The sequence below is a fragment of the Diorhabda sublineata genome, chromosome X (assembly GCF_026230105.1).
Source record: "Diorhabda sublineata isolate icDioSubl1.1 chromosome X, icDioSubl1.1, whole genome shotgun sequence".
In the NCBI taxonomy this organism is placed as follows: Eukaryota; Metazoa; Arthropoda; class Insecta; order Coleoptera; family Chrysomelidae; genus Diorhabda; species Diorhabda sublineata.
In genome coordinates this window covers 7,660,081-7,679,013 of record NC_079485.1, presented here as the reverse complement: position 1 = coordinate 7,679,013, position 18,933 = coordinate 7,660,081, and the positions used below count along the sequence as shown (strand labels likewise).

The 18,933-nt window shown below is 31.0% G+C and overlaps 1 protein-coding gene across 3 annotated transcripts in view; it reads left to right on the top strand.

Annotated features, from left to right (window-relative positions):
* The window catches only part of LOC130451278 (SLIT-ROBO Rho GTPase-activating protein 1-like), an 86,837-nt gene that overhangs the window by 21,600 nt on the left and 46,304 nt on the right, over positions 1 to 18,933 (top strand). Inside the window, exons 1-2 of one of the 3 annotated variants that reach the window (XM_056790189.1) lie at positions 14,629 to 14,897; positions 14,948 to 15,025. The exons of 1 other annotated variant lie outside the window; for it this stretch is intronic. In XM_056790189.1, the coding sequence (XP_056646167.1) occupies positions 14,950 to 15,025 (76 nt within the window). In that variant the 5' untranslated portion in view covers positions 14,629 to 14,897; positions 14,948 to 14,949. Of the gene's footprint in view, positions 1 to 14,628; positions 15,026 to 18,933 lie in introns of those variants that run through there. One more of the 3 variants, XM_056790187.1, reaches the window with a different exon arrangement.

The following is an 18,933-nucleotide window of genomic DNA, read 5'->3' as shown; positions in this document are numbered from 1 at the left end:
TAGCTAGAAAACAACCGGTATTCGAAGAATAGAGTTTACAAAATCAAAAGTTACAAAAAGTAAAAAAAAGAAAATATTATCGTAGTGCTTTGCAAATATACCAAGTTAGTTCCAGATAATGGGTTCTTAAATTAGAATCTGAGGTGAGCTATTAAATTTTCAATATATGTTTTCGAAACAGATATGTCATAATTTTTTAGCACCATCAATCGAGTATGTGTGAAAAAAACAATAGAACGTGCTTTCCTCTTAAATTTGGAAACCTTTAAAGTTCAGAAAAAACCTCCAAGCCCAAGATGTAGATCTTTTAAATTTACACAAAATTGTATTATCATTTTGAATTGTTTGTAACAAAACAGTTTATTTTTACCCACTGTGCTCAATGGGAGGATCTATTATTTTCTGAATTATACAATAGAATGCTTTGAAGCAATCAAATTTTTTTCTTTTTTCACCTGGTGGAATATTTCTTAATGCAGTGACTCTGTTTACTACTACTTTAAAATAAATTACTTGAAAAATTCAGTACCTCAGCCCAGAATTCGCATTTGAGGACCTATTTTTTTGATTAATTGTTGTATTTTATATAAAATATAACATTTTACTACTTTTTATTCCACATTCCTAATGTGCGCAATTAGAGGCTTTATGATCTGTCTTGATATGGTTCAGATTCATGTTATTTTCGCTTATTTATAGTCACCCATTTTACCCTTGAACACAATACTTCAAAACGATGGGTATTAATAACGCAGTGTCATTTTTTCAATTAACTAATTAATTATTACTATGTTTGAACATTATATATTGCCGGTTAACTCGTGTGCCAACCTGTATTTAAGTGACCTCCAGGAATCATTTAAAGCATATAAAATAGATGTTAATTAAACTAGATTAGAACGTTCTGGAAACAATGTCAAAGTCAAAAGGGTACTCGCTTTTTAGAAACTGATCAACATTAACCTCTTTAATTAATACTATAGGATTCAAAAATGGATAAAGAATAGTATACATAACAAAAGTAGTAGTGTTAACATAAACTGATTGATGATTCCCTAGCCAGTATATTACGGTCTACAAAAGATGTGTATAATATATGTCAAAGAAGGTCATTTTAATCTAAAAATCAAAGAATTGTAATTCCAGGTTTTTATTTTCATACCTCTAAACGTTAAAACCACCCCTTTAGAAATACCTAATGGCAAGAGATGACAAGTAATCAATAATCAATACGTTGTAAAGTTGCCTTCCCTGAGAAATAGAGAAAATTCAACGTCGACTATAATATTTTGATATTACTTAGATAGTTCATTCCGTATTAGTTTTGCAAATTATTGTGTCAAACTATAGGAATATAATTCAACAAATCATAAATTTTCACTAGAAAATAGGAAATGACTATTGAACATAAAGGCATTATCACCTTTCCTTAATTTAAATTTGATTTGATCAATATCAAACACTATGTATCACGAGTACAATTGTTTCGCACTATTTTTCATGTATATTTCATTTAATACGCATCTATATCTCAATTTCATATCTCAAATACCTTTTCTATTATTCCAAAACAGAACTTGTCTTCATTTCTTTTATCTACTATATACATTGTTTTTCTTAAGCGCATTTTTTTTATTTACACTATTTTTAACTACAAAATAATCTTGCCGTCTTTAGAAAGGTTTTGAATTAATACAGTTTCATTCACTTTTTTCTACATCACGATCATTATTCTCTTTTCTAATGTCAGTGAGAGTTTTCAGTTTGTTCATGTGTTAGATATATAGAAATATCAAATAGTGAAAATAACAGGGAGACAAAGGTTAAATAGATTTCAATTTATTTCATCGTTTAAAGTTCACGAACACAGGGCAAGTGTCAAGCGAGGTTTTCCACAAACAGGACATATACTAGTCTAGTGTCCTGAATCAACGCGCCCCGTTAGCTGCTTAAAAAAACTATCTGATAAAAGAGTTGAGCTACCACCGATTTTACAACACACTAGCTTGTAATCTAACCAAGTCTACTTTACATTTGCTTCTGCACAAGTGGCTAGAAAGATTGGTCTTAAAGGTGGAGTTACAGTTCTAGCCTAAGTGATTAAAAACGAATTAATTAGGTGAATAAACGTGAAACAGGTGGGTGAAACCGTGGATAGGAAGGAGTACTAATTGTACTCATCTCAGATATAAGTATATCGATTAAAACTTGCATCCCTCAACGATTTCTTGCTGTTGTCATAATTTTCAATGTACAATGTAGAAAATTGCTGGAACACTTGTAAAAACAATGAACTATTAGACTGGATCCAATTCATTTTCACATAAGATCAAGAAAAGACATAGATAAACCCCCAATAATTTTCTTGATAACCCTACCTATAAGCAAATAAAAATACGTGGGTTACTTTATATTGGTTGCCATCAGAAAAATTTTTTCGTTGTCTTGATGTAGCATGTCTGCGCAACTTATTTTGAGATAAATTGCACACAATGTTTTCGTTTGTATAACTCACATTATTTTGATCTCTTATTATTTAATCTGAATTTTGTCTTATATGAACGTATTTTTTCCTCTTTAATTTAAAGTCTAAATGTCAGTAATCCTATTCGTTGTTCAATAACCTGACTAATGACAAAATACAATACAAAAACATTATCACTAAATCAAATATCGTGTATTTTATAAATTTCATTTTTAATTTTAAGTATAAAAATCCTAAGTCAACAACCTTTCTTCCGGAAATAACACTCCATGTAGTATCCTCCTGTAGTAACCAGAATTTATTTATATTTATAACACAACATTCTTCAAACACATTTGCAGAATTTCAATATTATACCTTAAATAGTTTAAATAACAATCTATTGCAAACGAAATCTAAATATTTTAATCATCATTTAAAAATATAACATTATGTTAAGATAATAAAAATCACATTAATCTAAGTAGCAGTGTTTTTAAAAACAAATATCAAACAATGCAGTTTGTAACAAAAGTGTAACCTGTGAAGTTTTATAAATAAACATATTATTTGCCATCCAAGTGAATTTTTCTCACGTAATAATCGTGCCTCTCCTAGAATTATAAGTAATTTCGCGATATCTGTTGGTGGAAGTCAAGTAACTAACACTGTTGCCTTGTTTCTATGTCCCTATTATTACCGAAATATACATGTCATTGACAAGAACACCTGCCTGCTTTGTGTGTTTCTTTATTTCCGAGTTACATGTATATTTATAAATCAATATATGCTTTTAACAATTGAGAAAATTAAGTAGTTATAAATGCAAGTTATTACAATGGTCAGTGTCTCCCTATCCATTTCCCCTTAGTTGCAAACAAAGGCTATATACCAAATATCGATAACCAGAAAATTAAGCATAGATTAAACAAGTTCTGAGGTTGACACTTAATAATTACTTAATCTTATCTTTTAAATAAAACTACAATAAATTAAATATATAAAATATATATATATATATATATATATATATATATATATATATATATATATATATAAAGTTTATCCATATATTCTATTTCCAATAATTAAAAATCATATTAATTTCACAAAAATATAAACAAAACTAATAGAAATGTACTATAACTAATACAAAGATCTTTGGTTTTATAATCAACTCTTCGTTTGATTAATCATGGCTCGCAATTGCATCGAGAGAAGTATAATCCTTTGATTGGTTTCTATCTGCTGGATCTCTTCAAATAGATCTAATACTCACTCCTTCGGAATCTTTATTACTGCTATCGGGTTTGTGTAATTATACAGGCATCAGTAAATACTCTCCGGCGTCATCCTCTGATTTTTCTTCGCCTAGTTTTTTTCCTTCCCTTTTTTTTAATTTACTATATTTCATGATTTTATAATTTAGTACATGTCCACTATTACCTTGATTTTCTTGAAGTATTGATTAGGGTAGGCTGGAGATATAAAAAAATGAAACAACAAAGGTTATATAACTCTTCTTATTCAAGAGCAATAGCCAAGCTTTCCACACATTCGAAAATTTGTCTTTGAAAGTACAACGTCTTTTATGCCGACAAATTGGTACGATTCCTGAATCCGAGTTGGTTTAACATTTGTAATAATATTGTTTGTTAATACAGTTGAAACGGCCACAAACAAATACGTATACGTGTACGTAAACATTGAGAATTTCACCAGGTCAAAGACAAGAGAAAGAGTTTAAAACAACCATCATAATTCATGGTAGACCTGATACGTAAAGACAGTAAAATGGTTGAAACTTTGAGGCTGTTGATTGATACATAGACTGATTGAAAGTTTAACCCAAGTTCTCGGTACTGTAGTTTATCGTAAAATGAATAATAGCACAATTTTCATGGCCCAGGATGTAAACCCCAATATAAAATAATAATAAAATATCGGAGAATTTGTGTTAAAATAAAATCTTATTATATATAATAATTATGAATATAATTCGAAACCATTTTAAGTAGCCCTATGGCTATGAAAATATTCACTCAGGTAGTCACTGAGGTATGTATAGAATAAATTATTGGTCAAATTATTTGCGCATTCACAATTTATGATATGTTGTATTCGAAGTTTTCTGTTTAATGAAAATTCTGCTTCACAATCTCGTATAAAATTATTTGCCATAAAAATTGCCATCATGCATTTTCCAATGAACCACTAGGAAAGAACAACATGAATGATTTGGTCTCTAAGCTTATACTCTTAATAAGAATAATAAGACTGGAAAATGTAACATAGATTTAGAGGACCACAATAGACCTGAAAAGGTCGGAGTAGAATAGGCCTCAAACCATATGCGTGAAACATTGGTATCTCTCTACTTTTGAAGAAATCTAATACTATCTAATACTATTTAGACTAATAATTTTCGAGCACAAAATATTGAAAGTTCGGTCTAGCTTTGAAAACTTGTTTCAATGTGAACAGTTTATTCATATATAATATGAGAATATGTACGAATATACTTTGTACTTATCACCCACATGCATTCTGACCTAAAGGTCAAATATTTTTGTATAATTTGTTCACGAATTTGATTTTATACAAAAATAACACACTTTAAAAAAATAAGGAAATGAGTCACCTTCCGTTTCTATTACTCAACATTTATCTTTCAGGTAGCGTTCGATAACGAACAAGCCCTGGTAAACAATTAACAAGCTGTTTTATTTCTGATTTTTCATAAACAAATGGGATAACTTTATATTTTTATGAACCGATATTCAAATTATGTTAATTTATTTTAATTTCTTTTGTTTTCCGCGTAAACCTCAAAAAACTGTTTTTACTGGTCAATTATTTCATGTATAAATATATTCAAATTAGGAAAATGTTGCAGTTAACGAAATAAATGGAAATATCGATAATCTGCTAACAGAATAGTTTTAGATCGCAATTTAAACATTTTTCAAATGGAGTTCCAATCACTAAATTATCTGTTCACAGAATATGGACCAGGCTGAAACATAAACGGCCTTTTTAGATACTCCACCAAAAACGCCAAGTAACCACGAATTAGCTGTGGTTCGCAGTGAGCCGTAGACTTTATATCCAGTGATCTAAAGCCATAAGTTGCTTATGATTTGTCTTTAAGGGTTTTATTTTTGCCAAGATGTGAGGGAACTAGCAGTGTTATTCCGGCATCTGTGTCAGAGGTACAAAGTACCAAAAAAGCTTCAAATTAAGAACGTTTATCGGTTTTTACCTTCTTTTGTCAATCAATATATTATTTGCAATCATTTTAGCTGATCTGGTTAAATATCAAAAAAGGAAAAAAATCAAAATTTGCTCTCGAAAACATGAAACATTTTCGTAGATAAATCATTAAGGTGATGGGTGAAAACAAAAGAAAGTTGAGAAATATATAATAGGAAATAATATTTTTAACTTTAACTATAAAACAGGAAGTTCAGGTTAATTTATTTTTTTTTCAATTTCTTTTCCTATGCAAAAAATATTCTAGTTCGGATATAAATCCGGTTTTATATGAACTAGTTAACAATGATTTGTCAAGTAGCACGTGCTTACTGACCTCAACATCCAACCTTTCAATTGTCGAAAGAATTTAAATTTCATCTTCGACATTCACCCTAATTATTAGTTTTAATTTTTAATTTTTTCATTCGGTCAAATCTACCGCAACATTTATCTTTATACGTGCGCTCGATGCACGCATTCTTCAGAAACATTTTAAGGTTATTATAATTTGTTCAATTCTAAATAATCAAATGTTAAACTTTTTTGCGATTTTTGGTAGTAGTAGAGGCTAGCCAAATACCAGAAGAGCATATCAGCCATTGAATGTTTTTTGAGTTTCTCTTAAGTGAATTAGCCGTTTGTAAATGCCATGGTTCTCTAAGAGATCAACAACATTGAACGTCATGCTAATAAGTACGAACAAAACTATATCAGACAATCGAGGGATTCTCAAATACTCTAGTCCATTCTTCGCTTTACAGCACATTGAAACAATAAGCAGAGCTGGTGTTTACGTCCCCCGTAATTTATTCAAAGAGAATAAAACGAAAAGATATAAATTACATGAATTGGTTCGACAGCACTATAGTTTCTAAATAGTGTTATCACAATATTACTTCACACTGACAATTTGCGTATTCATATTAATCAATAGATCACATAATAGCGATAAATAATGATATGCTCTTTAAGTAACCCCCCTATTTAGTTCTCTTTTCCAGCGGTAAAAATGACCAAACCACTTGTAACTTAATTCAGGAAGCAGTGAATCAACTTAGGAATTTCTTTCAACTGATTGTCTCTTCTAACCCGCTTAATCAACAATCATTAAAATAAGTAAAGCATCTAGAGAGAAATAAAAAAGAATTGTGTGGCACGAACAAACATTTTGGAAACATTGGCTCACCTTCAATGAAGAGCTAATGAATAAACCTTGCTACATGTGTACAAATCTCCTGTTTATTCAAAATTAGATTATGGTAGCTTTATTCACATGTCACCAAATAAATCTGATTCAGAAATACGTTAATTCTGTTCACAATACAGTTCTAAGAATTTGCCTTGGAGCTTTCAAATCCAGTCCTTCTGAAAGGATATATCATGAATCCAATGAACCTCTCCTATGGCTGAAACTACTTCTCATATCATACTGTGTAAATGTTTCAGCACAACATGATATTCCAGTTTATCCTCTGATAAAATACTGCAAAATACCACCGACAGTTAACTACATTCTAATAAGTTGTTCGCAATACTCCAATAAACGTCGTAGCCAGCAGCTAGGACATTCGCTCCAAAAAAATCTAAACCATGCCTAATCCATTATTCAAATGATATTAATCTATATAATGAATTATACGTATGTAGTCAGAACAGTTGTTGATGTTGTACTATGTGTAAATGATCTTAGTTGTCGAGACACGTTAATTCTAATAAAAAAAATAAAAAATATGTACCAGGTATATCAGTCAAATTATTCGTAGTTATATTAAATTTACAAAATAGAGTTATAAATTTTACTTAAATTATTAAGGTCTTTTTTATCATTGATAGCTTCCTCGTTCTTATGAATGTTAACCATTTCTAAGAATTCTCTTTAACGTGTAATTGATTCCATTTCAGGAATTTTCTAATCTTCACAATTACATTTGTGTTTTTTTTTATATATCGTGGTTCGTTAATGCAGTTTTATTTTGCTTTTCATCGTATTGATGACCTTTTATTCTATTTTTCAAATACTGAGATATTTGTCCTATGTAGACAGCGTCACAATCATTACAATGTACTTGATATATAACTAACAATTTCATCGTTTTATTATAATAATTTTCTGATTTTGTAATAACCGTTTCATTTGCTTTAAAAATTTTGAGATGTCTGATGATAAATGCTTTGGTTTTATTAATTTTTTATGTTAAAACAAATATCTATTTTGATTTCATTTTTATTTTGATATTTGATATATATATAATGTAGGTGATGTATTGATTAATATAAATACGCAAATTGTCAGTGTAAAATCATACTTCTTATAAAGACCGGAACTATGTAGAAACATAATATGCATATATAATATCTAAAGGAGGAAGATGTTATTCCATTCGGTTTTTTCCATTGAGCTTTTTTAAAATCAAATCTGTAGAAATATAAAGAAATTCTGTTGTCATTTTAGAATTTGTTAGACAAAGCTTGTTAATTAATAATTTCTTCAATTTAATTTCATTGTAAAACTGTAAATAAATATTTAGTTTCTGAATGAATACATTAATTGTTATAGAATTAATACAAATTAATTTTTCAAATAGACTCTCGAAGATTGTAAAACATGAATTTGCAATTTATCTAATTATTTCTCATCTCTTACTTTACGTACATATGACCCTATGAATCTTTGTGAATGAGTGATTTGTGATTTGACGGGTACAAACCCTAACAAAGGAAGCGGAATATGGCTGCATTTATCACGGTTAATCGCCACTCCCTACATCACCTTCCGACAATATTAACATATTTCCGACAAATCAGATATTGGAGCAATGGAATATTCGAAATATAATATTAAATATGTTGTGTACGAGATAAAAAATAATGTGTTGATGATGTTCTACAAAATAAGAATTGAAACAACCAACATATTGTACTAAATATCCTCCCACTTATATAGTATTGGAATTAATAAAAATAATTATCATTGGCGTGAGCAAGATTAGTTTCCCGTGATCAAGTGAAAGGTTTCGTCATATCAGAGGGGATAATCAGAAAGTGCTCTGATTTTTTAAACTTAAGAATTGCATCTTCTTCTGATATTAACGTTAATTGAAAGTACTACTATTATGTGTAAATGCATAACATAGTTTATGATGTTTTTATTTACGAAAGGTTATTATATCTACTTAAAATCTCGACATTAATATTTTTTACACCAATAAATATACCAATATATTTTTGAAAGTTCCATAGCGATCACTTATCCTATATAACACTTGTCGCAACAAAAATTCCATATTGATAATATATTGATAAATTGGTGATCGCTTCCAAAAAGTGAAAAATAGGGATCCAAGATCAGGCAATTAACATTAAAAATCAAAATTTCCTGCTTTAAAAAGTTTCTTATAAAGGTGGAGGTGGACTCGCTTGACGAACTATGTGTAAAAGTCGTTATATGTAGACACTCTTACAGTAAATTTTTAGTTGAATTTTTCAAAGAAATATATATTATTAGAGTTTGGTTGAAAACAAATGAATATTTCGAGGGGTCGCAGTGCAAAAAAGTGGTTTTTGACCTTGGCTCTCCTCCTCTTCTTCAGTTCTTCTAGCACAAAACGCCCGAAATCATTTTGATCGTTGTAATTGTTGAACTGGACCGCCTCCTATTTAATGAATAATACGAGTATGATCGTTGCTAGGGTGATTTTTTTACTTCCCATGTTCGAAATTTCTTGTCATTATGACAATTTTTTCTTTGTTGTCAATTGGAATTGAACAAGAGGGTTCGAGACCACCGGGTCTATTGAAATTATGAATTTTCATTCGAGAGAGAGAGTTAACTTGTGAAATGAAAAGTTATGGAGGAATAGCAAATTTTCCATATAAAGAAATAAGATTGAGAATTGATATCATTTCCAAGAAATTCATTTTATGGAAAGATTTGTTTGTGTATTAGTTAAATTCTTCATTCAACGAAAAATTCGACTTTCGTGATGGAGCTCTGCTGCTCACGACTTTTTTTAATTTTAACCTTATCAAGATGAATGAAAAATTCAAACAAAAACATATAATTGTGACAATTTAGCAGCGAACTTAAACCAGGAACATTTACAGAGTGGTTTACTGAATCCACGCTTGCTCCTCGTAAGCTCGTATTCTCCTATTAGTCCAGTCAAAATAGACATTGGACTTAGGCAAAATTCGCATAGAGCTGAAAATTGACAGACACGTTAAATACATCATTATAAATGAAATGTCAAAAGTCCCCTGCGATCCTACTTCTGCAAAAAATTTCATTCAAGGTCAAAAGTACACAATTGAGGTTTTCCATTTTTCTCGAAAACAGTAAGTATTATCGTGAAAGTAGGTAAGATAAAAGTTGTAGATCATAAAATTCTCTACAAAAATGATCCAGTCACTTTTTCTCTTGCGACTCACCATTCGTGAGATATCGCGGTTTTAATCATTAGAAAATTCATATTTTACATAATATGCACACATTTCCGCACCGCCTATGAGGTAATGTACTTGGCGCATTTTTTAACGTGGTTTCCCCAGTAGGTATATTCCACAATCTATTGTAATAAAGAAAGTTTGATTAGATCGTATCCTATTAATTGAAAGAATAGTAATATTGCTAATGATTAAAGTCGAATAGGTTGTTTTTTTCCTACATATTATTATATAATATTATATTATAAATTAAAAAGAACAATTATTTAAAACAATCATTCAAATAATATGAATGAAATCACTCTAACCTCAATGAGCATCCTGGAAGTTATTTGTCTGACAATAAAATGTTGAAACTAAGATTTCCTTTAATACTGTTAATAGTTTCGTAGAACCCATAATATAAAAATTACAATCACTATATGCATCAAAATCATAGTGAATAATTTGAAATGCGTGATGTTTTTGACGTATGTGTTATGGTAGGTTTATTGATTGATTATGATTTTATAAACATATGTATTGTTTTTCAAATAGCTAATCTTTATCATGTCGAAGAGAAGTATTTTGCTAAATGGCAAGTACCATGTTCCACTAGGAAGTAGTGTGTAATTCTTTAAAACAGGCACAAACGTCACTACATCTCAAAAATTTTTGTCCTTCTGCTCAGGTTTGTGTCACCGAGGCGTTCGATTGCCCCAAATTGACGAATATAAAATTCCCTATTTGTGAATTGTAAAATTTTCATATAGTGTGTCCATTTGCCAAGTTTTTTAGGTCTGTCGGGTTAGCGGGTCAACTGTTTTAAAATATAAATTCTAACATTTTCAAAAACTGCCGTTATTCCGTTTTGTGCCATTAAATTCCCAGAATTTGTCGTTAATTACTTTTAAATAAGGGGGGACCTTCCCTTTTTACAATAACTGGAACTAATTCCATAGATAATTGCCGCCTGGTTTGCCCTTCAAGAAAATAGCATTACCGACACATCGGGGCACGTCTACATCTGGAGCAAAACGGGAAAAAACCATTTCTACGTATGAAGGCTGGAATTATTTTATAATACAAAACGGCTTTTTTTCTTCTTTTAAAAAACTATTAATCAATTTCATCTAAACTGTTCCGGACTTTGGATAATGCACTGTATAAATCGGGATTCAACATCTTAGGGTTTAAGTGAATATTTCTAGACCTCAACTTATCTATCATCACTTGTTTCTTGTTATTCGAATTTGGTGCCTTATCTTTTGAAACATTATAAAGCATTATCCATTACTATCACAGACTTTGGAGATAGTCATTCTACCAATTATTTTTTTAAATTTTAAATCTTTGATGGGAGTAAATAAGACCTTTTTAAATAACGAATATCATGTTGGTTTTTGTTTTTCTCCAACGAAGGCCCATCGATATTTCTCAGAGATAATTTATTCTTCCTCTCTATCCTGTCTCTTTAAATTTTGAGTGCTTCGAAAATTAATTTTGATACTCGTTTCTCGCACTTTGATGCCATTGCGAATCAAATTAAGATTTTTCAGAATCCTTTTGATACTGACATTGAAACCCTAGCCCCGGAACATCAAATGGAAATGATTGGTCTACAGTGCAGTGATATAATTAAGAACAAATATCAAAACTCATTTTTGTTGAAATTTTATAAGAGTCTTCCACTGACACAATTTGATAATTTGCATAAATTTACTCGTGGGCTGTTTTCTGTTTTTGGTACTATTTATTTGTGTGAGAAGACCTTCTCCAAAATGAATTATACAAAAAATGTTTAAAGTTTAAAGTAAAATTAGTCCACAACTACAAACTATTGTCAGTGGAAAATCTCAATTACATAAATCTCATTAGTATTTCATATATCATTATGCTTATAATAAGTTATGTTTTTATTTAAAATGTATGAAATGTTAGTTGGATTCATTTCAATAATTTGTTAGTTATTATATACTGAAGTTAAATTTTCTGCATATTATACCCGTCTTTACTCATTACAATTCTGTGTTTCTTTATCCAACTTATCACAAAAACTATAACAATAAGCCTACAACAATGTTATGAGTAGGTAGCCCATGACCATATCAATGTAGATGTCATATTAGAATACTTATTAAACTAAATTTAATTTGCTATAAAAAATATGTTCTCTAAAAGGAGTTTTCAAGTATGCTAGATCTCCGCGGGCCGGTCAAAATCTGTCCGCGGACCGGATGTTGCTCTCGGGCCGTAGTTTGGAGACCCCTGATCTACATCATCATCAAAATAATTACATTTTACATTACATTTTACAGTTTACATGCCTTACATTGAAAATTCTATATAAAAATAGCAATGCGAATTATAAAAGCACCATAACAATAAGGCAATTTCTTTTTCTTGCTTTTTTATGTCTTAATTTATTTCTCTACTACCCACTTGAATTATAATTATTAAGGTGTTTCATTTGAACTGCCTTTGTCTGTAATTTTTTTCACCCAGATAAATTTTCAAATTATTACTTGTAATAAGGAAGACTAACCTGTCATAAATCAAATTAAATGTTTTAACATTGGCAACGTTGAATGCACCTTCCGGTGTAGAATTTTCTTTCTCTCGCCAGACTGCTACCAAGCGGGTTTGTGCTGTTGTCAAATTGTGAGAATATTCTCTAATATAATTATTTTATCTGAAATGAATATCTACTGCTGTTGTAGTAAACTATTGTATTTGTAATTTTAGGGAATACTAAATTAAAACCTCTAATACCTGTTATTATCCCACAGATAGGAATAGCGGGGTGAATAGTCTTTCCAGTCGTTTATCTGTTGACGGTAATATCAAAAAATGGAATGAACGACATTAATGAAATGTATTTTTTTATGACCAAGTCGGTGCTCTAATGCATTATATCTTTGTTATTTTCAGATGGTATCTAAATGCTAAAGTCATTCTTTTCAATACTTTTAGCATTTTATTTCTCAACAATTTTCATCTTCATAAAAAACGTATGTTTGAAATAAAATAAAGTCATGAATGCTATTTTTTATTATTTATCTTATTCTATGTCTCCATGTTTGCATTCGGGTTTTATCTGACCATTTCCTACAGTCCAATACTTTAATACAAAAACCTATTAATACTTTTACCTACGGTGCCAAGTATGTTTTGAGACTACCCCTCTGCTGCCTACAGTTTCCGGAAAATAATTCTTTCACCGTATTCTAGGTAGTAGTATTTTGATCAGATTCATAGGTTTTAGTTTGAATCCATATTTGTTTCGTTTGATACACATATTGAGGCCGTTGTAAAAATATATACAATTCACCACTTTCAGTTGTGATCAAATAAGATTTAAATGTTTCATAGTGCATTCTAGTAGTCAACACCTAAATTGGTAGGTTGTGGAAGAAATATGTAATTATCCATTTCGTGACGCTTGCCATTATATATTAGAAATTATATTCTACGAGGCATATTTTTTAAGTAAGTACCGTTTTGGAATTAAAAAAATAAGTGCAAAGATATCGCAATAATTTTATTCTTACATGAAAACCTCTACCTTAATCTACTTTTCTACATAATTTCTGTGAATATCGAGGCACTTATTAAATTCTGCCCCCTGACTTGTTAACCACTGTATCACAACTGTTTTGACTTCGTTATGACCGCCCAGGTGTTTCTTCAAGTGCAGGAACAAATGGTAGTCGCTGGGCGCCAGATCAGAGCTGTAGGGAGGGTGATCTAGAGTTTCCCATTGAAAAGATTTGATAAGATCTTTGGTCCAATTAGCCACATGTGGACGGGCAATGCCATGCATACCATTCCATCACTCATAATGTTTTGTCCGTAAACTTCACAGATCTCACGATAAATATCGATCGGTTTTACGCCTTTAGCACCAAGAAATCGTATAACAGCCCGTACTTCACAATCGGCGGGACTCACGATTGCGGCGGCGGAATAGCAAAACGGTACTTACTTAAAAAATATGCCTCGTATATCAATGAAACTGCATTTTCATCATCGAAAGCAAAGGTGAGTACCGCATTTCCGATCAATCTAACAATAGAAAAACTGTTAAATATCAATTACTTAATTTGGTCCAAGCAATAGATAAACCGGACAAGCTTAAAGAAACTATTTGAAATGGATCATTGATACTAATTATATAATAATATGAAACCGGTTTCTCCAGCAAACACGAAATACACTTGGTATTCTTTTTAATACTCTTTGATCTCAAACCGGTTTTTTAAAGTTAAATTTAAAAACCAACATTATTACTATTTTGTTCATAGAATGCCTTAACATGTGAAAGTTCTTAGAATAGAAAAATATTTCATTTCAATGAAAGTATTTTATGTTTTCAAGTATATTTGAAACATATACTTTCACATTCGTAAAACCGGCAACATTTCAATCGCCCGCTTCACAATTTACAATCGTCCCTACTTGCCGCTGTTCCGCCGATCCCCTTCGCTTCTCTGTGCCGTCCTGTCATGGTAGAAACACAGGCATTCACACAGAACACATAATGCATTTCAGAACGATCCGAGAATTTAGACCTTGGCCGTAGTGATTTTTAGATCCCACTCTTACTATTCTTCAAATAAGTGTGTAGCTAGTAGCTCTACCTTCTATTTTGGTTTATATTTTTAGATCAACTCACGTGCGACGCCGGTTTCAGTGCTTTATTTACGTTTTACTTCCGTTTATCGAAGACATTTTCTTTGTCGACCAGTGATCCAATGTGAGGCAAAGATTTATTCTGTGTCCATACTTATTATAGTTAAAAAATAGTGATGTTCCAGTGCATTATCCAGCAGAAGAACGGTTGGATTCACTCCTATAATACCGAAAACAAAGATGTATTTCCAGGTATACTTTTAAGTTTTGTGGTTGTTCTTTTTTATAATATTAGAAGGGCAGTTAAACAGCTCAGCATATCTAGCTGCTTTTGACACTGAGCCAAAAAATTGACGTGTATAAATAATGTTTAAACGTCACTGCAGTAATGTTTTGATACAAAAAGCATGACTGTGATTCATAGTTTACTAAAATGGACCTATTATATTTACCTTTTTGTAAATTATAAATATGGGATTATTGCAAACAATATTATGTCAACTAATATTGACTATAGTCTCAAATAATACTTATAGATTTACTCACTGTTTGAAATTTCACAATTTTATTTAAAAAAATATATCTACTTATCAGATGATTATTACAGGGAAGATTATATTATCTTCTAAAATATCGGTTTATACATACAGCTGTCAACTTTGTTGAATGCTTTTTTATTGACTATTTTCCAATATATGTCATGAATATAGGTAAAAATATTTAAATATTAACTATTAAGGTTTTCTACGATAGTCGATATTAGAAATAACTATAATAAGTTATCCGGCAAAGCCGCTATTAAAATTGAGTAAAAAAGTTTTTGTGACAAAATTCCTGAGATGAGGAAGGCCATTTTCTTCCCGGAGCAATTAATACATTAGTACAGAATTATAATTTGCAATTACAAAATCTCCCTAAGTCAACTTCTATATACATCTCCATCCGCTTTTCATATTTGATAAACTTTTCAATACCATATTCCTAAAGCTGTTCAATGGATGAATTCTATAGACTCTTCAAATTTTAAATGCCGGACCAGATGTGCAGGTATTCATGCTTTCTAAACGTATCAGTATATCCAATTTACTACATAACTGCTGCAACATGTTTAATTCGCTACAAATATTTATATAATAATTTGAATGGAGATCCAAGATATTTGTTTCACCGCGGGTCAATTTACAATAAGAAATCGACAAATTTTCATTATAGCCTTCCATTAGGGTCAACATTTATGTTTTCCATTCATAATCTAGCATTTCTAATACGCCTGGATACAAAGATTGTGAAACCTCTGTAAATATATAGTCTCTGCTGACTGGTTAAAACAAGGAACCCAATATATTGTGGACTGCAGCAAGTTTTGGAAAATGAAAAGTCTCTATTAAACTAAACCGAAGCTTTAAGAAAGTGCTTTTTCCATGAGCAACGGAAACTACAATATAAATGGAGAAATGAGTTTTGTAATAGCCGGTAATCGCTGGGAGCCAACTAATTGTATATTGTATATCACAGAAATCCAAAAATAATCCATTATTACTGATGTTGCAAGAAAAGTTGTTTACACTGCGTTAAAAAATGAGGGTGGAAATTTTTTGACGTTCACTTCGGCTGTAAGTATATTATGTATCAACTATCTTGAACTATTTGCTAAATAGTCACATGTCGATTTTGGAAGACACCTTTATGATACTACATACAGATCTCCATAATGTATCCATTGAATCTGTGTGAATTGGCATTGTGGTGAATTCATTTAATCGAAGGATTAATCCCCGCGTGCTTCTCTACACGATTCATTTTAATACTAAGATATGACTGACTCTCTCGCAATCGGGCTTCTAGTGTAGATACGTGTCAACAGGTTAAGATTCTAGCGTGAGTCTCTATACAAGTTACAATTTGACGTGACCATAAATGATTGTTTTGATTAATGAATGGGTCAAGGGTAGAGAAAAGAGATCTGCCCTCGTAATTAAACAACATTACAGACAAATTTATTTTAAAATGGAAAATATGAGGAACCATTATCACCACTCAACCTGTTACCAAACTTCTTATATATTATGACTAATTTATTTGAGTGAGACTTTGAAGAGAATAACAATAAAAATAAACATTATTATATATTTGTTGATAATATTAAAACAACGAAATCAAAATTTCTGATACGCAGCACCGGATTAAGATTTATAAGGCCCGGGGCTAACGTAATGACGGGGCCCCCTTAAGGAATTCGAAAACCCGGGAAAATTCACAAAATAATATCAATACATTAGATTTTTGGTATCAACACATCAATAAATACAGAATGATTTCCAAATGATGGAACCCTCTTGGACCTGGGGCCCGTGGCTATATACCCCCCCCCCCAGGCCCCTAGCTTAATCCGTCCCTGCCGATACGAATAACATTGGATGTAATTGTAGGTAATAGGTTATATAACTTCGAAAATAATTAAAACGTTCTTAAGGAAGCTAGTAATACGAATTATCAGTATTTATATGAGAAATTATATAGATTATACATGAATTCTACTCTAGTATCATCCTTTTGGTAATTTTTGTTGTTATTCATCTTTTTCCATTGCTCTCTGCAATAAAAATAACAGTTACATCCGAAGACCGTGCTTCGGTCAATAAGGTCATGACCACGTTGTACTGGGATTCCAAAGGTGTTATCTTCGAGAAAGATGTGTTTCGCAGAACTTCAGAAAGATTAATTTTTAGTTCGTTTTCAAAAAATTGGAAACTTGCTGGACTACGTGTGTAGAGTTGAAAGTCACTTTTTTTGGAATCTGGAACCACCTGTATATTCTATTTTATATTTTTATATCTTATAATATTTCAAAGCTAGAAAAAATCTGTGGTTCGATCAACTGGACACACTAGAGCTCAAAAATTTCATTAAAGATTCTACTTCTATTGAATTTATTACACAATTTGTTCCAAATATCAACTTGAGACTGCCTTATATCTTATGTATTTTAGTAATATGTACTTATACGTTATTTAGAAAAAAATCGAAAAAGGTGTCTCTGTTCATGTTTTTTTTTCATTCATTATTTTTTGTTTGTTTTTTAAACTGCATACAAAGGACTTAAATACCCATGTGAAGTTATCCATGGATTTCTATCACGAATATTCTTTTACAAAATAAACTTTTGCTTAAAAATGTCAATAGAGAAGACATATGACGACATTACCTATAATAGGCTACATAATTTTACTACAAAAAATTAAAGATTAAGTGGATAAAACATTTTTAAACACGCGTTTTCACATATTTCACAATTCTGAACCTAACCTAACCAAAGTTTTTTCAAATTTCATTCAACAAAAAATTATGATATAAGTATTTTTTTATAACATCAAAAGGAATTCATAGTGTACGTTTGAGCGCTGACGCCCTTCGTTCGTTTTGATATCGAAACCCCAAAATTTGTCCATGCTACATGTTTGAAGTAGAAATATTTACATACATGGTAATAAAATCGGTTATTAACAATTGCTTCGATCTTTGTAAACTTCTTCATATTGAGTCAAGCATCGTAAAGCCCTTTCAACGTTTGTGTCATTTTGTATAAAATGATTACCCAGCTTCCTTCCCAATGCGAGTCCTTCGCGGATGACTTTAGCAGTGAATGTTACCGGTACTAATTCCTCTTCATCAGATTTGTCAGACTCACTTTCGCAAACTAAATTAACTAAATCATCCTCACTTAGTTCTTTATCAGCCATTAACTCTGCGATCATCAGTAAAATCATCAAAACCTTCTCCGCCCAATGAATACGCCATCTGTATTATCTGCGAATATTCTTCATTTAACATTGAAATGATGTTCATTTTTGACTACATTTGGCCACAATTTTTTCCAACAGCTATTGAGCGTTGTTTGCTTAATCGCAGTGTATGATAAGGCGATATCCTTCACACAGTATAATATTGTAAAATTTTTCCAAGCACTAATAACTGTTAAAGATTAATTGTTCTCCATTTGTTCCAAAATAACAGGTGTCTAAAAAGAGTATCGGGTATTTATTTTCGCGTCACATTCGAAACGGAGCGACGAAAGGGAGCGGGGAGGGATTCGTGGCGTCCGCCATGTTGTGGAGTTTTAGTCACGATGGAACAGTACTCTGGGACGCATTGCGCATTTT